Raw genomic sequence first — 22,363 nt, forward strand, 5'->3', positions numbered from 1 at the left:
TCAATCTTTTATATACAGTCTGTGGTTGAATACAGTTGGATAGGAAGAGATGTCACACACACACTTACACAAAATCACAACAAAAACACACCCTTACGCTCCGGATTACCCTTTGACTGTTAAACTCTACCTAATACCTGCGAGTGTAAGTGGATTCACGTCTATTTAGTTATAAAGAAATGAACCAACGGCCTTTTGTAGGCAGGCTGGAGGACTTCAGTGCAAAATCAGTGTAGCACTTTTCAGGTTTTTGTTGCTTTTTTAAAAAAATAATGTATGCCATTTTAAGTAATAAAGACAAATAGCAAACAATGCTTCTGGTTCCCTCTTCACAGATCTGAGGATTTGCCGCTTTCTGTGTCTGACACCATTATCCTTATTTCCTAAATAACTCTGGAAGTTATTTATATAGCAAAGCTTGGCTGTGCTTCATATTTGTGGGGTAATTTTACAGACTTATCAGTAAAACTAATAACAACTTACAGATAATTTCATCATAAGCCAAATTGTGCCGTTTAATCTGAGTCATTCTGAACGGCTTATACTGAAAATATGAAGTGAAATTTAACTCCATGTTTGCTTTGTATAGCCATCTTATCTTTGCTTGTACCCCCCACCACCACCACCACCACCACCCACTACACCAGTGCTTATTGTACATAAACTACACAGAAGCCGAATAAAGAGTCTGGACACAAACTTCCGTTTTTTTATCTTTTTATGCACACATCATTCAGTTCAGTTTTGATATCACCTGGAAAAAAAGATTACAGGACCACATGGAAATATTACTACTGATAAAATGAACATGAAATTTCTCATTGTTTCTCATTGGGATGCATTTGGAGCTACACTCACTGTTCCATTGCTTCCATTGGTAAAGACTTCAATATAACAGCTTTAGGTCATGTGTGAGAAGTTCTGATTAAAATTCATAAATCATGTAAATAAAATTTTAAATCAAAAGAACATTTAGTGCAAACATTCACACAAAGCTCTAAACATAACTAAATAATCAACACTGAGCATGTCGTTTCTAGGCAACAATATTATGTCACATGCAGAGCCTGAACCACACTGATGTGCTCTCACTGCATATTGTGAAGCTTTAAATTAAAGGTGATATTTGATGTCCTTTTATTTATTGTTGGTTTGTTATAATCCACACACTTCAACATTTTATTTCCATTATTATCTAAATGTAACTGTTTTAATAGATATGTGTGCTGTGCTGTCCACCGGCATCTACCGGCTTTACACTGTCAGTCGATGTCTTAATGATTCGAGTGAAATCTGAGCAAAAACCTGTTTGTTTCTTCACATTCTTGGATCTAGAGGGATCACTTTCCAGCTCGTGTTGGAGGGACTACAGTTCAGCTGAGGCCAGATGTTAAATCTGACCTCACCTCAGGCAAAGTATGCATAGAGAAAAATGTTAATGCTGACCAGCAGGAGAGCGTTGAAACAGCAGAACCTCGACCACAACACGCTCTCTCGAATGCTGGGGACTCTGGGAGCTGGAGTCTCCTCTGATCTCCGTACTGCTGAGATACACAGTCCTGCCCTCTGACCACATGTCGTCACCCGCCGTGTTGGTTCAGAGTCTGCAACACACACACACACACACACACACACACACACACACACACACACACACACACACACAGAGCGGACACAGTAAGTTACTCAAAAACAGGAGCAGTGTGTGTGTGTGAGAATGACTTGTTTTTCACATGATAGCTGGTTATTCCCCGTGACTGCTGACAAACTTACCCTGGGAGCTACGGTGGCTGATGGAGGACACTTTTTGCAGAGGAATGTCTCTTTTTGGCTCTTCAGTTATTGTCCACCAGGTCAGGTTACACACCTGGGAAAAATCGAAGAAGCAAAACCAAGAAAGTTTCATTTATTCACTATCAACCAGGTAAAACTCTACTGCCATTTTGACATGAGGTGACCCTGACAACACCCTGACTTTAACATTTCAAAAGTTACCCCCACTTGCTATTTTTTGCAAAAATGTATAAGATCTTTATTGCATGTGCATTTATAGTGCGTATAACGTGCTATCACAAGCTGTAAACAAGGGACGATGCAGATAGGCACGATTATCTGATGCTAGAGATAAAAGCTGCTTTCAATTGCCCCCTTTTTATGAGAGATCATCACAGCATGCTCTGCCTGTTTGTTTTGGCTGAGTATAACAGCGGACGCCCTTCCTAAAGCAACCCCAGTGCAGACTCTATGTTATAGATGAGTGCAAGTCTGTTTAATTCTCTGTAGTGACAGAGTGTTTTCCCCACCAGACACAGACCATACTTGATTAAGCTTACTTCCCTCATAGTCGTGTTATTTATTGTATCCATGTGTGCACACCTGTTCGTGAGTGGGCGGTGGTGTAAGCAGTGATACAACGGCAACCACAATTGCCGTGAGCCCACAGAGCAGAATGGCGAAGTGGAGGTAGTGGACACCACGTAGCACCGCAGGTGCCGAATCCTCAACGCCACATCTGGAAGGAGGGAAGGCAAACTCCAGCACCATCCTGCACACGCCGACCACCAAACCCACCATCAGACCCCAGAAGGCGCCCTAAAAATCACACAAATACACCTAGATTGGATTACATGCCTTTCTGAGCCGAGTAGCTGAATTTAATTGGACAGGAAGCATGTGTCTCATTCCCGAGGCAACTGTGAACCACACATGGGTGCGTTCAGCTAATGTCATCACTTTCCCAGAGATATAATTTGTCATCGTCACATCACTCACTTCTCACTTACTGTTAATACACACAAACACGCAGAGAGGCACAGATCACTCTCCGACTCCTTCAGCCTTCAGTGAAGAATGTGATCTGTGCAGTTTGAAAATAACTGCCTTGTAGCCACACACAGAGAACATATCTGATCTTATTTTTCCTTTATTTTCATTCCACCTGTTCTTATTTTTTAGACATACCTCACATGTACAGTTCCTATAATGTAACATGCACAGATACTAACTAGGATCCAGATATTGTGTTAGTAATTACAAGGTTAGCTGACATTTTTATGAGCTTAATTCACTGCCCAGCTTTGAACACAACACACATTGTGTTCCTGTGCAAACACTTTCGATTGTTTGCAATCTACAGTGTCATTCTGCTCAGCGTGTGACTCATCCCGTGCTGTAATGTGTGTCCTTTGACCCCGTGATTCAATATCATTTATATTTTTATTGTGTTTATCCAAACATACAAAGCTCACAGCTTTTGTGTAACCATGTAGTTCACCTTTTATAACAACCTTTTAATAGGTCTAAAGTGAAATGGTAACATAGAAAAGAAACAGAGACACCATATGAGACACTATATGGACAAAAGTATTGGGACACGCCTCTTAATCCTTGAATTCAGGTGTTTTGAGTCCCATTGCCACAGTGTTTGTAAAGGCAGTCTGCCTTTACAAACACTGGTTTGGTCTAAGGATTCATGCTTCATGGCATGGGTTTCCATGTCTGAGCAGCTCCTTCAGGTGGCCAAGTACTTTTATCTCTACAGTTTATTAATAGGCTCACTTTTGGGATTAAATGTTTCAGAGACTGAGGTCATTTAACAAACTTTTTCTGCCACATTTTTACCCTTTGGCTAAAAAAAGGCCAATCTGGAATGGTCATCACCCTACTGGGAGTGTTGGGTGGGCAGGCGGGTGGTGTGGACACACAAGTTCGTGTATGCAATAACTTGAGAACAAGGTGACGTATGGGATATTTCAAGAAGGATTTTCACCTAGGATTTTCAAATTGGCGCACCTGCTATTAGTTTGAGGGGTAGCACTGATGGCCAACAGTATTTATTATCACTGTAGTGTAATGTTAGTAGCAAACAAAACTGAAGAGCCTAAATCAATGCTGGCGACTAACCTAAAGTGCTCTTCTAATCCATGTTTTGCCTGATTATGATGCCAGAGGAAAACTTAAAGAAGCTATTGAGATATTTGAGCCTTGGCCAACGAAGTGAGCCGACGTGGATAAGATTTTCTTTTACGTAACAGAGATGTCCTTTGACCTGCAAATCACCAAATGTGTGTTTGCTTGGTGATTGCCAGCTCATGTTGTAACCCCAGGCGATTTCACTGCAAACACAAAATAATAAAAATCCTCTAAAGTAGATTCTGTGCAGCTTAACTGAGCTGGAGGGGAAGTAGTATTCACAGTAAGAGGGAAGGGAAATCCTGTTCATTAGAAAAACCTGAGAAAATGCTCTTTCTTTCAGTCTGTGGACAACGTGCCAGCAGCGAGAGCAGACACACCCAGGACGTGCTCTATTAAAACAGGGATCGTGAATATCCAGAGGACTGGTCTTTACTTGCTGGCGATCGACGCTTGAACACGTATGATATCAGATTTAACCCAATATCGCTTTCCTTCTCATCTCCTCTGCACTTCATTCTGCAGGTTTTAATTGTGACAGTCACAGCAGGCCTCTGTCGCTCACAGTCTGTTATCAAAGATCACCAATGACTTTTATTGTTTAAAGTGAGAACTCCGGCTCCTCTAGAGGAAGCAATAAACAATACACTTCATGAAGTGAATTACTGATACACACAGCTTTGAGCTCACACACAAGGGACACCACACCAAGCACTCTGTGGGCATGTGTGTGTGTGTGAGAGAGCTGCACACAGCTTGATCCCATTTGAGGCTAATAAAACTATGCAGCCGTTACGGTGTAAGTGAAAGGACAAACAGAGCAAACAGGGGAAAACCTCAAAAGTCCAGAATGTTCTGAGGGCAGGTATCCGGGATGGAGGGTTAAGCTTCCTTCAGTGTGTAACAACAACTTACAGATGTCTTTTCTTTCTGTGTTGTAAGTGTGTTTGGAATAAAATAGCTTTTTTAACTACATCATGATGTAATTGAACCGCTGTGATTTTTGCTATTTTCATCATGTCACAGAAAAATCATGAATGAAAGACAAAATAGTAATTTTGAGTTGCAGCTGTAACTTTATTATATTGATTGTCAGTGTGCTACCTGCTCATTGGTCCTCTTCCAGAAGATGGCCAGAGTGAAAACAGCAGTGACGGGTGGAGCGAGGTAGCTCGTCACCGACTGGATGTAAACGTACAGCTGCCCGCTGTTGGCTGACTGGAGGATGGGGATCCAGACCACGCTCACCACCACCAAAATCACGGTCACAATCCTGGGGCAAAGGCAAACTGTGTCAGCGCGTCTCTTTTCTTTATGAATCAACCTCCAGCTCATTCACACATGAGTGCCACACCTGCCAACCAGCAGCAGCTCTCTCTCAGAGGCTCGTGGCCGGTGCTTCTTCCAGATGTCCATGGTAAAGAGCGTGGAGCTGCTGTTGAAGATGGACGTCAGCGAAGACATCAGAGCGGCCATCATCACAGCTATCATAAGTCCCCGCAGGCCTGCAAAAATGCATACGCAGACACTCAGATGCAGGTGAAAACACCTGAAAAGTGTTGTGTGGCTGCTTGGGAAAAAAAACACATTCTCACCGCTTGGCATGAGTTCAATGACCAGTTTGGGGAAAGCAATGTTGGAGCATCCAACCTCAGCTCCACACACTCGCACACACTCCTCTGGATCCACACAGCCTACAGAGTCTGAAACATGGAGGCATAGTCAAAAGTTGTGTGCATGAGTGGAAGGTGAAGGTGACTTTTCCTCTCATCCAGAATTCAAGTTTGTTCCCTTTAAGTCCCACGAAAGGTACTAAAGGGCAGATTCAGGGTTGTTCCATGTGAAAGCATTCAAATGTGTCTGTTCCAACTACCTACAACCCTCATTCACAGTCACACTGGAGTAGCCAGCTAGTATCCACTGCTCTACCTCTTTAACCACCCTGAACACCACTGGTTTGCTTTGCAATTTGCTGCTTCGTTACCTGTTTAGCTGATGACAAATTTCTTTGTGACATAAGATGGCATGTCCCTTTACTCACCTTACCGAAGTTTAGAGCGGACACATCTAATCGCTGTGACCCTTGTGGTTGATGCATTGCCCATCCAGCTGTCTCATTCTCATAGCATGCACTGATCCTGAGACCCTCTGTGATCCAGGGCACTGTCAAAATCTGGGTCTAAAGCCGTTTGATCAGTGTAATGTGTCCAAGCTCCTGTACATGGAGCATGTGAATGTTGTTTCTTCATTTCATAGCCATAAACCAATTTAACTTAATAAATGACAAAGTTATTTAGTAGAAATCATGAGTAGAAGATGTGGCTGGGGTCAAACTGTAGATAAAACCAATACTTTGTTCCATATGTTGATATGACCCTTGGACTTTTTAAAAGTTTTCTCCAGTGAACTATCAGAAAAAAGATACAACATCCATGCACAAATAAGGTTTCTGTCAACTTATGTCACTGATGTTAAACTGGTGGAGTTTCTCTATTAAAATTGCGTCCCATGATGTTCACGCTCAAACCTGTTTATAGAAAAATTAGATCATGGCTTCAGACTGTGGCATTTGAGGTCAATGTAAAATCGATTTTTTAAAACAGAATTTAAACGTAGTTTTCAGCCGTGAAAGTTTCATGTGTCTAGCTCCTGTATTTATACTTATAAAGTTAAACAGAAGGTTACACTTGGCATGGCTTTATTAAATATGGACAATTTGTTATTGTTAAAAGAAATCTAACAAACAACTGATTCTGGGTCAGGTGGACGGCACTGATTGAGTTTTCCTGGAATGACTCTTTCCAGGTACTTCAAAGGGTCAGTCTGAGCTAGATGGGTTCAAATGTATTGCCTGTTCAGTAAAAAAAAATAAAATCCTTTTCGAGTTACCATCCATTGTGCAGCTAGGAACTAGGAAACACTATCTGTGGGAAAAGTGTTTGCACAAACAGCTGAGTTGGCTCAGAGGCATCATGACCAAATGTTGGATACTTGTTGTGTAGCCTTGTGAGACGAGAATGAGGAAAGGAATATATTAAAGCCACAAACTTTAACATGTATATGCATAATCACACACTACATAGCTACACACGCTCCAGCTTCATTGGCTCCAGTAAGACTGGAGTCTTTCATCAAAGCTACTCAATAATTTTTCCCAAATCACCACCCACAGCTCAGCTGAAACATCCAGGAGACCTGAGACACATTTCATTTTCACAAGTCTGCTACATGTTAAAAAGCGCAAAAAGGGTGACCTATTTGATTCTCTATCTGGCTAATGTTATATATTAACCCTGATAAAGCTATTGTTTTTCAGCGTTACCTTTCAGAGACCCGTGGATAAGCAGCAATCACAGGAAACCGGGGAAAAAGCCTGCACTGATATAACAGTAGAATAACTATTAACTTTTAGGTTCATTTAAATGAATGAATAGTGAAAGTATAAGCTTAAACAGAGTAGTCACGTTTTATATATATATATATATATATATATATATATATATATATATATATATATATATATATATATATATATATATATACACACACACACAAATAATAAAATCATATATTGTATAACTTGTTATAGCCTCTTGGGTTAGCTCCACGGGCTTTCGTAAGGGTTCTAATTTGGGGTGAAGAACAAGATTTCCCCCTGTGTGCTGGCAGGAGGGTGGAGTTTAATGCCTCTCTTTCCTAACCAACTACCGGACACTCCGCCTCTCTGCCCCCGGACACCGAGCTTCCGTTGCCGGATTCCAGGGTCAGACACTCGCCGGCGGCTCCGCCACACAGTCTGCTGGACCTGGACGAACTTCGTGTGACTGCAGCGACACTTTAAAGTAAAGAGGCTCGGTACCGCCACGTTAGCGAAGACTGCTTTGTGTTCTTTCCGGGAAGTTTCCTTTCTTTGAACATCTGTACACCTCTGGCTTCAGGCTCGCGCTCCGACACAACAAAAAAAAAAGAAAAAGTGGAAAAGTGAGTCGTCAGCGCCTCAGTCAGACTGAGTCACACACAGTTTAAAAGTTTTACCGAAGGACTAATGACTTCTTTCTTTGTGTCGACTGCCTGTTCCGCTTTAGACTGACTCACTGGCAGACACACACTCATCCACCCAGACAGCTGCTCGTCTCTCTCCGTGTCTGCCGGGCCCCGAGGCTGGAGAAGCAGCCGAGCCGGGCCGCAGCTTTCCGCAGTTTTCCGGCTCCTGTCAGGTGTAAGGCGTGGCGCTGGGCGTGGAGGAGGGGGGCTTTGTTCCAACCACACCTGAGAGAGAGAGAGATATCTGTAACCCGAGAGCAGGGCTGAGCTGGAGCCTGCCCGGGTTGAGGAACTGATAGCGGTTTATTTGCCTCAGATGAAAATATCTGCCACTGGTCTGGTTTGTCTCCGGTCACGCGGACCCGAAATGGACCGTAATGACAGATCGCACTTCTTCCATGTTTGAACCCCCGGACGGACGAGTGGAAAGTGGGTCAGAGTGGTTTCAGTGTTTAACTATTTACTGACCGGCGGGTTTACTGGGGGTCATGGCGCTATCTCAGGTCCAGTGTCTAGACGATCACCACGTCAACTGGCGCGTGAGCGAGAGCAAACCGGAGTTTTTCTACAGCGAGGACCAACGGCTGGCCCTCGAGGCACTCATCGTCGAGGGCCGCGACGCGTTCACGGAATACATCAGCAAGCATGGCGTCCGGGAGTTCCTCTCGGAACCGGAGTTGGAGCGGATTGTACACACGGCGGAAGCATACAGGCCCGGCTACGAGCATCTCCAGAAACCCGGGACGCCAGGGCCAGGAAACACAACTCCGGGGCCCTGGGAAGAGACCGGAGACGATGAGGTGTCTCTCGAGTACTGGCCGGACCGGTCTGAGGGCTCCGTGGCAGAGCTGGACCTAGGCTGGCCCGAGGCCATCTCATACCGAGGGGTCACGCGCGTGACCGTGCACACACAGCCTCCAACCGAGGGGCACACGCACATCAAGGAAGTGGTGCGGAAGAGCATTGCGTCAGCCCAGAAGGTAGGCAGAGAAGAAGATGGAGTTTAGAGGTTCTCCACCAAAACAGAAACGCTTCACAGTGACGAGAATTAACCAGCTTATTGTCTTTTCACCACTTTATGTTGAATTATGTTAATATTCGCGATTTGATGCTTGGATTTTATCGCAAGGTGTTTTTATTTGACTCCTCCATTCATGTAGCCAAAATGTGGGGGACAAAACACATCTTAGCTGAGTACAAATTCATGACGAGCAGCATAATACAGAGACCTGAAACGCACCACAGCACTGAGTCAACGCAGCAACAGGAAACCGCATTAACAACTCATCAAAAACTGGAGTGCATTTTCTGTGCTGTCAGTGAATGCACCACAGTGAATAATTGTTTTCAATATTTCTCCAGTCAGTGAATGTATAAAGAAGTTCACTGCCACAAACCCGCAAGTTTCAAAACAATGCTTCACCATCACATTAAAGCAAAGAAGAAAAATCACTTTGTGCACTTAATAAAAATGATTTTGCTTGGCGTTAAAATGATTAGGCGAGTAATCAGTTAGTGGTCTGACAGGAAATTACTGTTGTGCCTCATCTGAAAAACACTTTGGCAATTAAGATTAATTGTTAATGACAATAACTCTTCTATCAATCTATTTATTTGTTGGCTGTTGCTGTTTGCATGATCGTTTTATCTTGTTATTAATATTTGTCTGTTGCCACCTATGATGCAGAGCACAGCACATTATGTTAGCCTGACTTTTTTGGACATGTTCCAAGTTCAGTTCACCTTTCTGTCTTCATTTCATAATTTGCCACAGACCCGTCTCAGAAACCCGCTTCCCTTCATTATAGTTTAAATAAAACAAGTCCTGTCTTGACACGAGAACAGAAAAAAGTGGGGGGGGGGAAATGCCCTGACATCACTGAATTTGTCACATGCCAGCAGTCTTCCTGTCACATCCATAAATGCTGGTACATGTTCATGCAGTAGTCCAGCTTTGCACCTGAGCGACAAAAGAAACATTGAGGCTTAAATGAATCAGACTTAGTGTCAAAGAGAAAGGCTGGTTTTCAATGCACATGTATTTTCACAATAAACGTAATACAAAAAACATGAAAAATTTCAAGACTTATCATCATTTTCCAAAGTCTACCTAATGCTGCTGCTTTAAACGTAATCTTTAAGCTGGATCACATAAAGAGAGCCGCCTGTCTCTACTGTTGCAGCGTTGCGCAGCACATACTGTCCACCCACATTTTATCACCTCTCTGCCAAAAAACAGCCTCTGTTCCTAACAGGCTCTAAACTACAGGAATATTATGCTCAAATTTCTTGTGTTCCCAGCTTCCTTTGGGGATTGAATATCGCTGATAAAAGCAGCTGAAATAGAACCCACCCTCAGAGACCAGGAAGCACTAAAACTAACATTTGTGGTTTTCCTCTATGTGTATGTGTGCTGTTTTTTTTTTTGTTTTTTTTTAGGTGATAGCTGTGGTGATGGATGTGTTTACAGATGTGGATATCTTTCGAGACCTGATGGATGCGGCCTACAAACGCAAGATTCCTGTGTACATAATCATCGACATGGCTGCGGTGCCCTGCTTTCTTTCCATGTGTGGCAGAGCTGATATGCACCGTGGACACCTAAAGGTTTGTATTGCCAGTCACATGCATGCACGCATGGATGATGTTTTGCTGGGCTAGTTATAAAGAAGGGTACGCCCAATAAGTATACAGTAATGGGGAGGGGGAGGATTGGAAAAAACATCTGTTATTAAAGACACCTTTTTGAAATTATATTGTCACTATACAAAGGAACATTTTTGGGCGGCCCATGATTGATGTAGGTTGCCAGGTTTGTGCCTGCGGGTATTTGTGAGGTGCATGCTGCAGCTAGTTTGCAATAGCTTGGTTTTCTTTGTTATTCTCTGGCTCTCTTAAGTTGAGTTGAACTGGTCTAGACAGTAACAGAAAATACTTAAGAGTTTCACGTGGGATTTTTTTTTGGACTGGAGGCCAGAACGACGGCAGTTAAATTCCTGTCTATGCTGCAGGCAATAAAACCACACAGACTTTTTACTTTCTGTAACATGTTTTCCTTTCGCTTCTCCTTATTCCTTCCTCACGGCATTTACCGCATTGCCAGTCTCTTTTTTATCTGACATCTCTTCCGTTATTGTGAGCGCCATCACTCCCGTTGTTAATGTCCCCTGTGAGATTTCACACACAGCGTTTACTTACGAGGTAACGCTCAGCCTGTCAACCACACCCTTATCACAGAGCCGAACACAAACACCACAGGGTGTGTCAAACAGGCATGCACGTACGTAGATAGAAAGTCTATGCTCTAACCTGTAGAGGCACCCAGTGGGAGACTATGGAGGTATTAAAGCTGAGCACCGGCTCTTGAGTAACAAGGAAACGCATTCTCTTCTGCCTCTCCATTCTCTTGTTTCCTCTATTTTGCCCTTTGTTCACTGAAACCTTTCCATCCATCAGCACTAAACCCTCTAGAGGCTTTGGTTACCAAGCACTAACCCTTTATGTATGTGTGCATGTGCAGAACCTGCGCGTACGCTGTTGTGGAGGCGTGGAGTTCTTTACGCGATCGGCACAGAAGGTGCGTGGATCTCTGAGCCAGAAGTTTCTTCTGGTAGATGGAGACAGAGCCATCTCTGGCTCCTACAGGTGAGCAGCGTTCATTTGTGTCTCTAAATCTGCACAATTACATATTTTAAATTAGCCGTTAATTGCATGACCTTTTCCACTCAAAAATAAACAGGCATCCGTGCATTTCCCATGACCTCTGTGGAGGGCTTTAGAGCCTTTCAGCTCGCTGTTTTGGTTTTCTGACCTGCAGGTTTACTGGTCTGGTTTAGTCTTACCCAGTCCTTCCTGCTGCAGCATGCAGCTGCTTGCAGGAAATGGCCTTAATAAATCAGTCATACACATGCATTCCATACAAGACACACAGAGCTAGTAACTAACTGGTGAACATGCTGGAGCCTTTGACCACCATTTGTGGTGAAGAGCTAAACAGAGCTACACGGAGAGTGATTGCTGTTCTGTGTTTGCTAAGATAACACAAAAAGCGTAGCATCAATGTGGACAACTGCTTAAAGCCACTGTACCCCAGCTTTTCTCATTATTGATGGTTATCGTGGTTTCTCACCTGTCAGGGTCCTGACCTCTGAATCCACTTGATCCAGGTGCCTGATTCCTCCGGAAGTGTGACATGAATCGAATGGGGTTTTTTTACTGTCAGCTTGTTGTTATGCATTGTGAGGCATGGCTAGTGAATTGTGTTTTGAGAAACAAGCGGATCAGTGTTGGCTTAAAATAGTTTGATTCAGACTGATTTGTTGGGGAAAATTGATTCCCCTCCCCAGCTGAAATTACAGAGTAAATGCAGACTCAGTGTCAGGCTAAAGATGTTGACGGAGTGTAAGGGAAGTATATTAAAGTCCATTGCTCTGCTTGTTTTGCTTTGGAGCCAGCAGTTACATGTCATAACAGTCACAATACGGTTTTGTTAGCGGCCAAAGCAAATTTTGAAAATTAGGTGTGTTATCCTTACCGTTTACTGTCATTTATAGTTGCTTCTTTACTGAAATGTCGGTGTAATGTGAGACTGGATCTGTTAGAAGGAATTTGAGGATCAAATGTGATCAAAGACCAAAATGTGGTGCATTACATCAGAGTACAAAAGCGTGTTATAATGATTAAACTATTATAATCTCAGATTTCTGTTTTCTCAGTGGGAGCTGTGACTTGGAAGAAGGAGTTTAGATGTGATAAACAGGACCGGAATAGAGCTGGTAGGAAAAAAAATGTGCAAAGAAAACATTGAAGTCCCTTCTGAGACTTCTCTCCATTTCTGTGTTTTTCCAGTTTTACCTGGTCCTCGTCTCGTTTGGACCGTAACCTCATCACTGTGATCACAGGACAGGCAGTGGAGACCTTTGACCTCCAGTTTCGGGAGCTTTACCTCACGTCCAGAGGCGTGTCACTCAACAAGGTTCCTATGACAGACGAGCCGGTACCTGACCCTCTCCCTCAGGCGGCTCCTGCACCTGTGCCGGCTTCTGTTGCCAGGAAGCTCATCAACCCCAAATACGCTCTTGTCACCACGGGGACCCACATAAGTCCCACTTCATCTGACCAGAACTCCAGCAACAAGAACTCAAACTCCCAGAATCCCACTGGGCTAAAGATGATGAAAGCACGGCTGAAGGGCGTTATTGAAGAGCCACCCATACATCCAGGATTAGCCAATCTGGAGAAAGCATACCTGATTCCGTACCTGCCCACCTGGCCTGAGCCAGACCCACCAAGTGACGTGATTGGCTTTATCAACATCAGGGATGATAAGCGGGCCAATCAGGTTCACTTGCAGAGGTCGGAGAGGTTTGAGGTTAGTCAGGCTATACGCTTCAGCTCACCATTTTCACAGCCAGCACAGACTGAGCAGCCTGCTTCACATCCTGCAAAAGCTGCAGGATCAGCTGACACCCCCTCTGCAAATACAAGCCTGAAGCCTTCGACTCCTGTGAGTCCAACTAACAAACAGCTCCCATCCCCCGCAGCTCCCAACACAGACCAAACTGATTCCCCTAAACAGCCCAACACACCCCCAGCACAGGATGCACACACACCAGCTGCACAGACTTCCACTTCACCACCTAGTGTTACTGCTGATTCACAGCCAACAGAAAATGCTGCAGAACCTCCACAGACACAACCTGTAGCACCTCCTGTTCCTAAACGCCGCACCCTGCAGCTGCTCATAGAACCTGCCTCCTCAGAGAAACCTGGTGAAGCGCAGGTCACTCTGGTAAAAATGGACCAGCTGGAGAGTCTAGAAGGCTCATTTAAGAAAAAGAGACCCCAGAAAGAGGTGACCCTGATACGTGGCCGCTTAACGTCAAAGGACAATGACCAGGACTCTGGGAGCAACGATAATGACAGCCAAGACAGCACCAAGGTCAACTGTGACCGAGCGGTCAATGACGAACCCTCGAGTAACTCCACAGCATCGGATGAGGAGTTTTACGATTGCGCGCAGCCAGAGCCCAATAACCAGCTAACCAATGGAGTGACAACAGGGTCCGGCCAAGGACAACGCCAAGGAGACGGTTTCAACATGATGGCCCGCTTCTCACAGAGCATGCTGGACTTGCGAGAGCCCAACCAATCAGAGGACAGTGCTGCTCTCATCTGCCAATCACAGCAGCTGCGCAGACAGGAGCACCTCTCCCCACACAGGCACATAGGACAGGTGAGCACTCGGTATTACTGCTCGAGTGATGCTAAAATAATCAAAAAATGGGAAATCACACACACACATCCATACAGCACTTTATCAATGCATGCACACACACACACACACACACACACACACACACACACACACACACACACACACACACACACACACACAGAAGGATGCATTAGAGGTCATTTGGGGTTCACTATCTTGCCCAAGAATGCATACAAGCATGAGGAGTCAGGGATCGAGTCGCTGACCTTCTGACCCTCTCTTTCACCCGAACCATGCATCAGTATATATAAAAAAAAGTTCTATTTGTTCATGATTACCAAGTAGTATGAAGCTTTAGTGAGTTTGTAATAGAAGGTTCATTACTCATTTTCATAGTGTCAAGTCACATTTTGTCAGATGTACACACAAGGTGTTGTTGCTGGACTCACTTCACATTCGTCACATATGAAAGCTCAGGAAGAACCTCTCGAAGTCACAGTTTAAAACCTCAGTTACCCTGTGGTGTAGTCTTTCAGAGAGGAGTGTATTTTGACTCAAACTTTTATTTTTTTAAATCTCATTTTTTAAGTAGATCTTAGTGCCAAAAGAAAACCAAACAGCCAATGAAAACAAAACTAAGCCGTGAGTGAAACAGGACGTGCACTTCTCTCCTCTCCGGTCTTGTGATTTACTCTGTTGCCAACCCGCACACCTGTTTAGGCACGGTTTAAAGCAAGCAATACAAACTGCTTTGTGACAGATATCCATATAATGTTTATAGCTTCACTTTTCAATATTTATTACCACTTAAAATGAAGCCTTATAAACATAATTTACCACTTTACAATAAACATGAATTATTATCTTTTCATTTTTTAACAGTAAGTAAATGTATTTGTGTTTCTATAAAGTGTTGCCAAGAGTTTAAGTGACATTTTTAAGCTTTTTAAAAACAAGAACACACTGTTTTACTGCATAATCTATATTGAATATCTTCTTTTACAAAGATGTCAGTGTCAGGCTATATTGATGAGTCGCGTAATCATTCAATTAAAAAAAGAAAAAGAAAAGACAAAACAGCTTAATCCATTAGGGAAGTTTCTGCCCTAGATGACACAATGCTTAATCTTTTAAATGTTTTTAATGCGTAATGAGTAATCACTGACAAAACCACTGCTGAAATTCCCAGAAATTGTGATTGCTGTCCAAAAGTATGCAGCACTTACTGGAAAAGCACACATTTATGTAACCCACGTCAAAATAGGTGTGTCTCATCAGTGGTACCAAAAGCAAGTCCCTACCTGCTTGCGGTACATGCTTACATGACATATTTTTCCCCTCCAATTTAAAAGGTATTTGCGTGTCTGTGCGCATGAGCGACTGAGCACCCACGCTCGTGTACACTCACCGGGGTAGAGAGCTCGACTGATCATGCCAGGGAGGACGATGAAGATAAAGGGCAACATCTTTAGATAGGCGGCAAAGATGGAGGCTCCTTTCACATGACTCATGTTCTTAGCAGATAGGGACCTTTGTACGATAACCTAAACACACAGAAAGGTGCTTAAAAATATTTCCATAAGACATAATCAGGTAACATATGGTGTAATAAGATATAAATGAATATAATAAATAGTAACATTTCCTGTTAACAGTAGAGAAAAACATGGATAATGAATAGCAGTGGCTCCAGAATTGACCCCTGAGGTACTCCTTAGAGAATAATGGAGGATTTAGAGTTTTAATTCCCTCTCTGTGCTCTTTCTGCTTAGTTGTTTCAGACCTCTAGATCTCCGGGTCGTGATGCAAGAGCGAGAGGACCAACAGTAGTTATCGCCAAACCAGGAAGTTATCATCGGCCCACCCGAGCAGCTGGCCCAGTGATAGGAGGTTACCGCTACTGGCAGGGCCAAATGCTCCAGCCTGACTCGGCCCAGCTGCGCGTAGAGACCCGCTCCGGGCGGTCACCGAGACGACACAGTCCCGGCTACAAGAAGGAAGCCCACACGTCACCACAGCCACCAGCCAACCAGACGGGATTACTTGGAGTTTCTTTCTCAAAAATTAACACTTTTAAACACTTAAGAGCACGAGGAGGAGCACCGCAGAAGAAAGCACCTCAGAATAATAAGCCTGTCAGGTAGATCTGTGGGCCGGTCAGGGAACGTGAGGACATTAATGCTTCATTGTGGGATGTGTTGTTTTTTTGTTTTGTTTTTAATCCTCTTTTTGTTTGGAAACTGCGACGCAAAGCTTACAAGATCTGCTTTACTCTGATATCTCTGGGTGGTTTCAAATGAGTGACTGACCAAAAAGAAAGTTTGCTGACGTGTTTGTGCGGAAATAAACTCTGATAATAACATATCAGGTGTTTGTGTTTACAACATGCAAAACAAGATAGCATGCACTCTTGCAACTGATTTATGAGTGATCTGTTTTTTTTTTTAAGATATGGTACTGTGTTTGGTCAGCTGTGATTCTCTTCAGCCAACCCATGTCACGCACCGTGCAGTGTATCTGTGACAGGCAGGCTCTAGGCTCTAGTGTTGATATCATGGGGACTGGTTGCTGATGGTGAGAGGGTGTTGCTTTGAAATCACTGGCAGACTTCCCTGATTACCTTTGCAGATGTATGAACATGTGTGAAAAACATGGGACCATAAGTTGTAATGTTGTAAATAAAAAGACAGTTAAATTTGTCCCATTGTTTTGTTTCAACTAGCTCACATAAAGCATTAGTTCATTTAAAAATGCCACTGTATTGTACAAACATCTTAATATTTGAAGGAAGCATATCATTACTAAAAATGAAAGATATTATCTCAAGCATACAGCGCCTGACAACCCAGACAGCTGATCAGGAAATATTCCAGGGTAAATGACTGTGAATGAACACTCCGAGGTATTTTTAGGTATGTTTGCTTTTGCTTCCTGGTTTGCAGAAAAATATAATTGTAGCTTCTTGCTTTCTGAAGGGATTTTTGTAGCCTGGAGCTGAGGTTTGGCTTGCAATCAGCATCTGGGCAACACGGCAGAGCCCAGCCTTTATTCTTTTTGCAGAGGTTTGAGGATGCAGTGACACTAGCGGAACAAAGTCTAGTTTCCAAAGTGCCGCATAAGAAACTGGGAGTGTTGTGGCTCATAAAGAGATCAAATTAATATTGACCAGAATGGAATTCAGCTTCTTGGAGTGGCTCTCCAAACATAGTCCAGTTTCAAAGTCCTCCATGACCCACAGTTAAAGCAGATAAACACGTTCTCAGATTTCTTTAAAAAACTAGTATTATAAGTATTCAGACCCTGTGCTATGGCAGACCAAACTGTCATCAGAAACATCCTTTCCAATGTGTGTAGACCTTGATAATTTAGTTATTCAGCAGAAACGTGGAGGTCATGGCAGTGCGTTGAAACAAAACTTGCAGTCTCCACTGCTCAGCGCCTGTCTAATGCTTTTCTTATGGTGAAGTGCGGGAACAGTGAAGCATGACAGCAGCATCCTAGTATAGACGTGCTTTTCAGTGCCTCAATCTTGAGATTAGTCAGCGTGCTAGAAAGGATAAATAGAGCCAAACACACTGAGGTTTGTAAAAGAAATGTGCTTCAGAATGCAGATCTTTGAGCACAACTGGGAAACAGCATGAAGTGACTTCATGACAAGTGTTTGACAGCCCCGCCAAGACTAAAAAGACAACAAAAAGAATGTAAAATTCCTCAGCAAACACGACAATGGCATTTCACAAATGCTTCTTTGTGGAACTCACAAGGGATCTATGAGGAACAAAAACACCTGCTTGAATAATGTCAGTCAACACAAAAAGGTGAAAAAAAAATTCTTAAAAAAAGCAATAATTCTGTACTCAGAAGATACAAATAAAGTATCAATCTGATACCAATACCAGTATATAGATCGATCCTCACACCTTGAGTATTTGAATTTCGTCCTTCCAGATTTACCTGGTCGGTACACCAGTACCATGTGGCCAGTATGGTGAGCCCCAGAGTCATCCCGGGCCAGGGAAGGTCTCCGGTGACGGCGTCTCTGAACAGGTGCATGGCGTCCTGCCGTGGCAGGTGGCAGGTACTGTTGGGAATAATTTTACTTGGTATCGCTCTGCTGTACCGCTCGGCCAGCTGGCTGTAGCCACCAATCTTATTGAAAGCTGTGGATGCACATTTATTGCTGCTGTTGAACAATTATTGATTGATATTGATTCTGCAAATTGGCCCTGCAATACTTTGTGTTTATGAAACAGCACATACCAGTAACTGTTAGGATAATTGCACCAACGAGCATGATAAACGTCTGGAGGGTGTCTGTGTAAATGACAGCAGCGAGACCACCTGAAAAACAGAGATTTTATTTGCGCAAAGAAACAAACAAGTGCCGAGTCTTACGTTCCAAAATATGCAATATGTTTGTCTCTGGGATTTCTGTTTGCATAATAAAATATTAGAATTAACGTTCATCAGAATTGTTGAAATTCTTTAAAAGAGCAAAAAAACGCGAATTGTAATGCACTTTCATATCTACCTGCAATGGTGTAGAGCGCAGTGACCACCAGCATGAGGACGGTAGACAGGTACAGGTTCCACCCAAGACACACCTGAACAAACAAGGCTCCAGAGTACAGGTCAGTCTGGTGAGAGAAACATGCCAGTCAGCGATGTTGGCAAACAAATGAACTCACATCTGAGACACTTGTACAGTCAGATGGGGTTGTATGTAGGTGTGTTTGTGCCACATAGTCATACTGAAATCTTTGTGAAGATGGACAACATCAGCGAGAGGACAGCCAGGTAGGTTCTGATCCTCTCTCCTCCAAAGCGACGTCCCAGATACTCTGGCATGGTCACGATCTGGACACAAGACAGTTCAACATCTTCAGCGTGCCACAGCTACACGGAGGAGGCATACTTTAAGAGACAATTTATCCCAAAAGCTACAAAATCTATATATTTTTCTTCATGGCCTGATAGTCTCATATTGCCATTTTGATTATTTTTCAGTGATAATGCAATATCAGTCTGTAGAAGAAAGTGTGAGCTGTCTGGGAGAAAACATTTGTGCATGTGACAGGAAGTAAACACTACTGATGTTTGCTCTCAGCTGCGAGCTTCCCTTTTCTGTGAAATTGCATCACAAGATGTGCGGGGGGGAAAAAACCCTAAGTGACTTGTACAAAAAAAGGACGGGTAGATCAATAAGGTCAAAGTCTATTTATACCACTGACCACACACAGATCACTTTGATCTGCAGTGGGTCTGACCAGTGAAACTGTGATAAATGTGCAAATTACAGAAAAGGTGCTGGTAGTTCATTGGCCAGACTGTAATTATAAAAATGCATATACTGTCTTTTTTTAACTACTGCAGAAACAGACATTTCTGTGGAAGGTTGTGGGATCAGTAGGAAAAGTTGTAAAACTTATGAGAACACAGCTCACAGGTCAAAATCTATGCACGCCATAACATTTTCCAAAGCTGTCCAGTGGGCCATCTTTCCCGACCGGTTCTGGTCCCTGTACCTTATGTTTGACACCCCTGATGTGGCTGGATAAATAACCCAAAGGGGAGGAAAAAAATGCGAGTTATGTCCAGTGACCTATTTCCTTAAGAAAACTCTGGATGGATTCAAGATACCGACTATGAAGAAGTTTAGTACGTTCACAACTGTATTTATGACTTTATTTTTTTAAATATATGTGCCAACAAACAATAAAATGAGTACTAAGATGTGTGTGTGTGTGTGAGTGCTGTGCAGTAACACCCTTCTGGGGAATTTACAAGGCGGGGGAATCCTTGTTGGGGAAAAGCCTCCTGGCACCAAAATGTACCTGCAGAACCAGCCTGAACAAGCAGATGGGTACCTGTGTGAGTGTGTGTGCATGTGTGTGTTTGTGTGTGCCGACCAACCCCTGAGGAGATGTAGACAGGCACAAATACCCAGGCTAGAGCCAGCAACACATAGGTGGCCTGGGGAGAAGGGGTCAGATAGAAAACAGAGGGGTTTAATGAGAAATCCGCCAGAGTCAGCTCACAGGTCTCTTTATTTAAGACGCATGCTCTGTGTCCACATAGGACAGCTATGCTGCTGCTGCCCCCTGCTGTAAGCTGCCTGTTACAGCTGAAGAGAGGAAGACATTGAAATGACAAACTTTTGTGGTCTAGACAGCCATGTTCATATTAGGTAAACTTTCTGTTGTAAAGCAGGTAATTGCAACTGATGTTATTTTTATTTAGCTGCAAATGTCATATGCCCCCCCCCCCCCCCCCCCCCCCCCCCTCCTTTTGTCTAGTCAGCACACCACAAAAGAGAGAAGTTGTTGAAGGATTAGCAGGCTTGTTCTGCTTCATTCCATGCCACAATGCATTTAATCACCATTAACAGATACAACAAAACAGCATCTCGTATTGTTTTGATGAGCACGCATGTTTCTCTGACTGCGGTTTTGTGTTTCTCACATTCCATTCAAAGCCGGTGACAGCGATGCCTCCGGCAGCTCCCGTCCCCGCCAGACCGATGAACAGACCCGAGCCCTCTGAACTGGCAAAGAGAGACGATCCAATCTGTGCAAGACAGAAGAAAAGGTCTGGAGGTTTTACTGCAGAAATACTCTGCTGCAAACACCTGACCTACATGCAGAGTTTGTGGACTTGATGCTTGTGCTCAAAATGATGGAAAATCTTCTCAGAGGGTTCAAAACTTTTCTTTTTTTAAACCTGCAACTGTAGCATTTGTCTTCTTTCATTTCTCATGTAGCCTCATTGACGTCAGTGTTTATCATCACATTGTTATTTACTTAATGAGAAACAGTTTCCGTTAAGCATAAGTCTACCAAGTCTCTCTTAAGTTCAGAACCCAGCTTGGCCTTACAGTTTTAGCTGTAAGGGGTGGCTGAATTTTAGTAAAACAAGGAGAATTGATTTCTACATTTTTCTATCCCCCCACCCCCACACACAAAAAATCCACCCTTTTAAGTGCCTGTAAGAACCATACAATTGTTTACTGATGCTTGATTCACAGAACAAATCTACCCAGAAAGTTGTGTATCTCCTAAAGTCAGTGTAGCCTACATCTATCACTTTTACCATCTGTGAAAACTAAAATCAACTTATTGCAGGTCACGCTTTATTTCCACAGTTAATGTCAGATGGACTCACCGGCCACCAGGCCATGTCCCTCCCAGCCAAGAAATATCCACTCAGTGTGTTTCTGCTCACCCTGCATGAGGACTGACACACAAACTGATTTGCACAAACATCCAAAACGAGCTGAATTAGTAGAACGGCACAAATTCATTCACGCCTCTCGATTCTTACCCAGATGCCAACAGCGAGGTTGAGAAGAAAGTAGGTCGCAATGACAATGATGTCTGAGAAGCTGAAAGACTGCGACAGGGCGTAGAAGCTGATGGTGGAGTTAGACATCCTGAGCGTTCGCGGCACTGTCGAAAGGTTCCCTGCGGCCACACACACCTGTCCGCCTCTGCGATTAGATTCTCATCTGACGCTGGAACTTTGCAAACACCATAAACTCGAGAAGAAGATGATACACACCCTAAAAATCTGCAAATCCTTGCCTTTAAATGCTCACTTCCCATCCAATGCACTCACGCTGTCAAACACACACACCTGGCCCTCGCCTGCGAGCTGACTGGTCTGCTACCAAAACATCTCGAGGCACACTGTTACATCTGAGTGTGAAGAGGGCAGACCAGTGGCTGAACTGATGATTAAACACATCACCTTAATGTGGCACCTGAAGTGCTGACACACACACTCTGCTAGGGGATAATGGAGTGCACAGTGTGTGCGAGCAGGGAAGTACTGATGTAAATCAGAGTCCACGGTGACACACACACACACACAGATGGTCAATCATTGCCGATGACAAGTTTATAATCATTAGCGTCTAAACACACAAAAATCTGTTCTGGGAAGTGCTAAGCAGGGTCAGTGGAAGTGTGTGAGAACGTGTCTGAGCTGTTTATGGTTTCATCCTGATATCTTCAGGAGGTGATACAGTAAATAAGACCCCATAGAGGCCTTTCTTTACAAAAGAAGATGCTGGAAATGCTGGAAAAGTGCCACAAATGGATAATAAATATAGTGTATTCTTCTTACAGCAGCTATTCTGATGAATAGTAGTAGTTTAGTTCATTCTGTCTATAGTATAGTTCACACACCTGG

General features: G+C 43.5%; 2 protein-coding genes across 3 annotated transcripts; one reads left to right on the forward strand and one right to left on the reverse strand.

Moving 5' to 3' along the window:
- Positions 1 to 1,137: 1,137 nt before the first annotated feature.
- slc5a10 (solute carrier family 5 member 10) lies at positions 1,138 to 21,601 on the reverse strand. Of its 2 annotated transcripts, none has more exons than XM_085356840.1 (15): positions 21,494 to 21,601; positions 21,335 to 21,406; positions 20,636 to 20,740; positions 20,087 to 20,146; positions 18,926 to 19,030; positions 18,705 to 18,810; positions 18,434 to 18,514; positions 18,128 to 18,333; positions 15,582 to 15,717; positions 5,508 to 5,615; positions 5,267 to 5,417; positions 5,017 to 5,185; positions 2,377 to 2,592; positions 1,786 to 1,867; positions 1,138 to 1,604 (listed from the first exon to the last, which is right to left on the reverse strand). In XM_085356840.1, the coding sequence occupies exons 1-15, from the start codon at positions 21,599 to 21,601 to the stop codon at positions 1,408 to 1,410; spliced, it is 1,902 nt and encodes a 633-aa protein (XP_085212966.1). In that variant the 3' UTR covers positions 1,138 to 1,407. The 2 variants fall into 2 exon arrangements, with proteins under 2 accessions (XP_085212966.1, XP_085212965.1); XM_085356839.1 differs by having other exon boundaries at positions 1,774 to 1,867.
- sack1gb (scaffolding CK1 anchoring protein Gb) lies at positions 7,592 to 16,855 on the forward strand. Its single transcript, XM_085356838.1, has 6 exons — positions 7,592 to 7,893; positions 7,998 to 8,936; positions 10,396 to 10,563; positions 11,477 to 11,601; positions 12,805 to 14,191; positions 15,946 to 16,855. Exons 2-6 carry the CDS (start codon positions 8,445 to 8,447, stop codon positions 16,315 to 16,317), a joined length of 2,544 nt encoding a protein of 847 aa, XP_085212964.1. The 5' UTR covers positions 7,592 to 7,893; positions 7,998 to 8,444; the 3' UTR covers positions 16,318 to 16,855.
- Positions 21,602 to 22,363: the final 762 nt, after the last annotated feature.

This window comes from Diplotaxodon limnothrissa, linkage group LG6 (genome assembly GCF_057381915.1).
Source record: "Diplotaxodon limnothrissa isolate DT_005_m linkage group LG6, D_limnothrissa_male_GT1.1, whole genome shotgun sequence".
Taxonomy (NCBI): Eukaryota; Metazoa; Chordata; class Actinopteri; order Cichliformes; family Cichlidae; genus Diplotaxodon; species Diplotaxodon limnothrissa.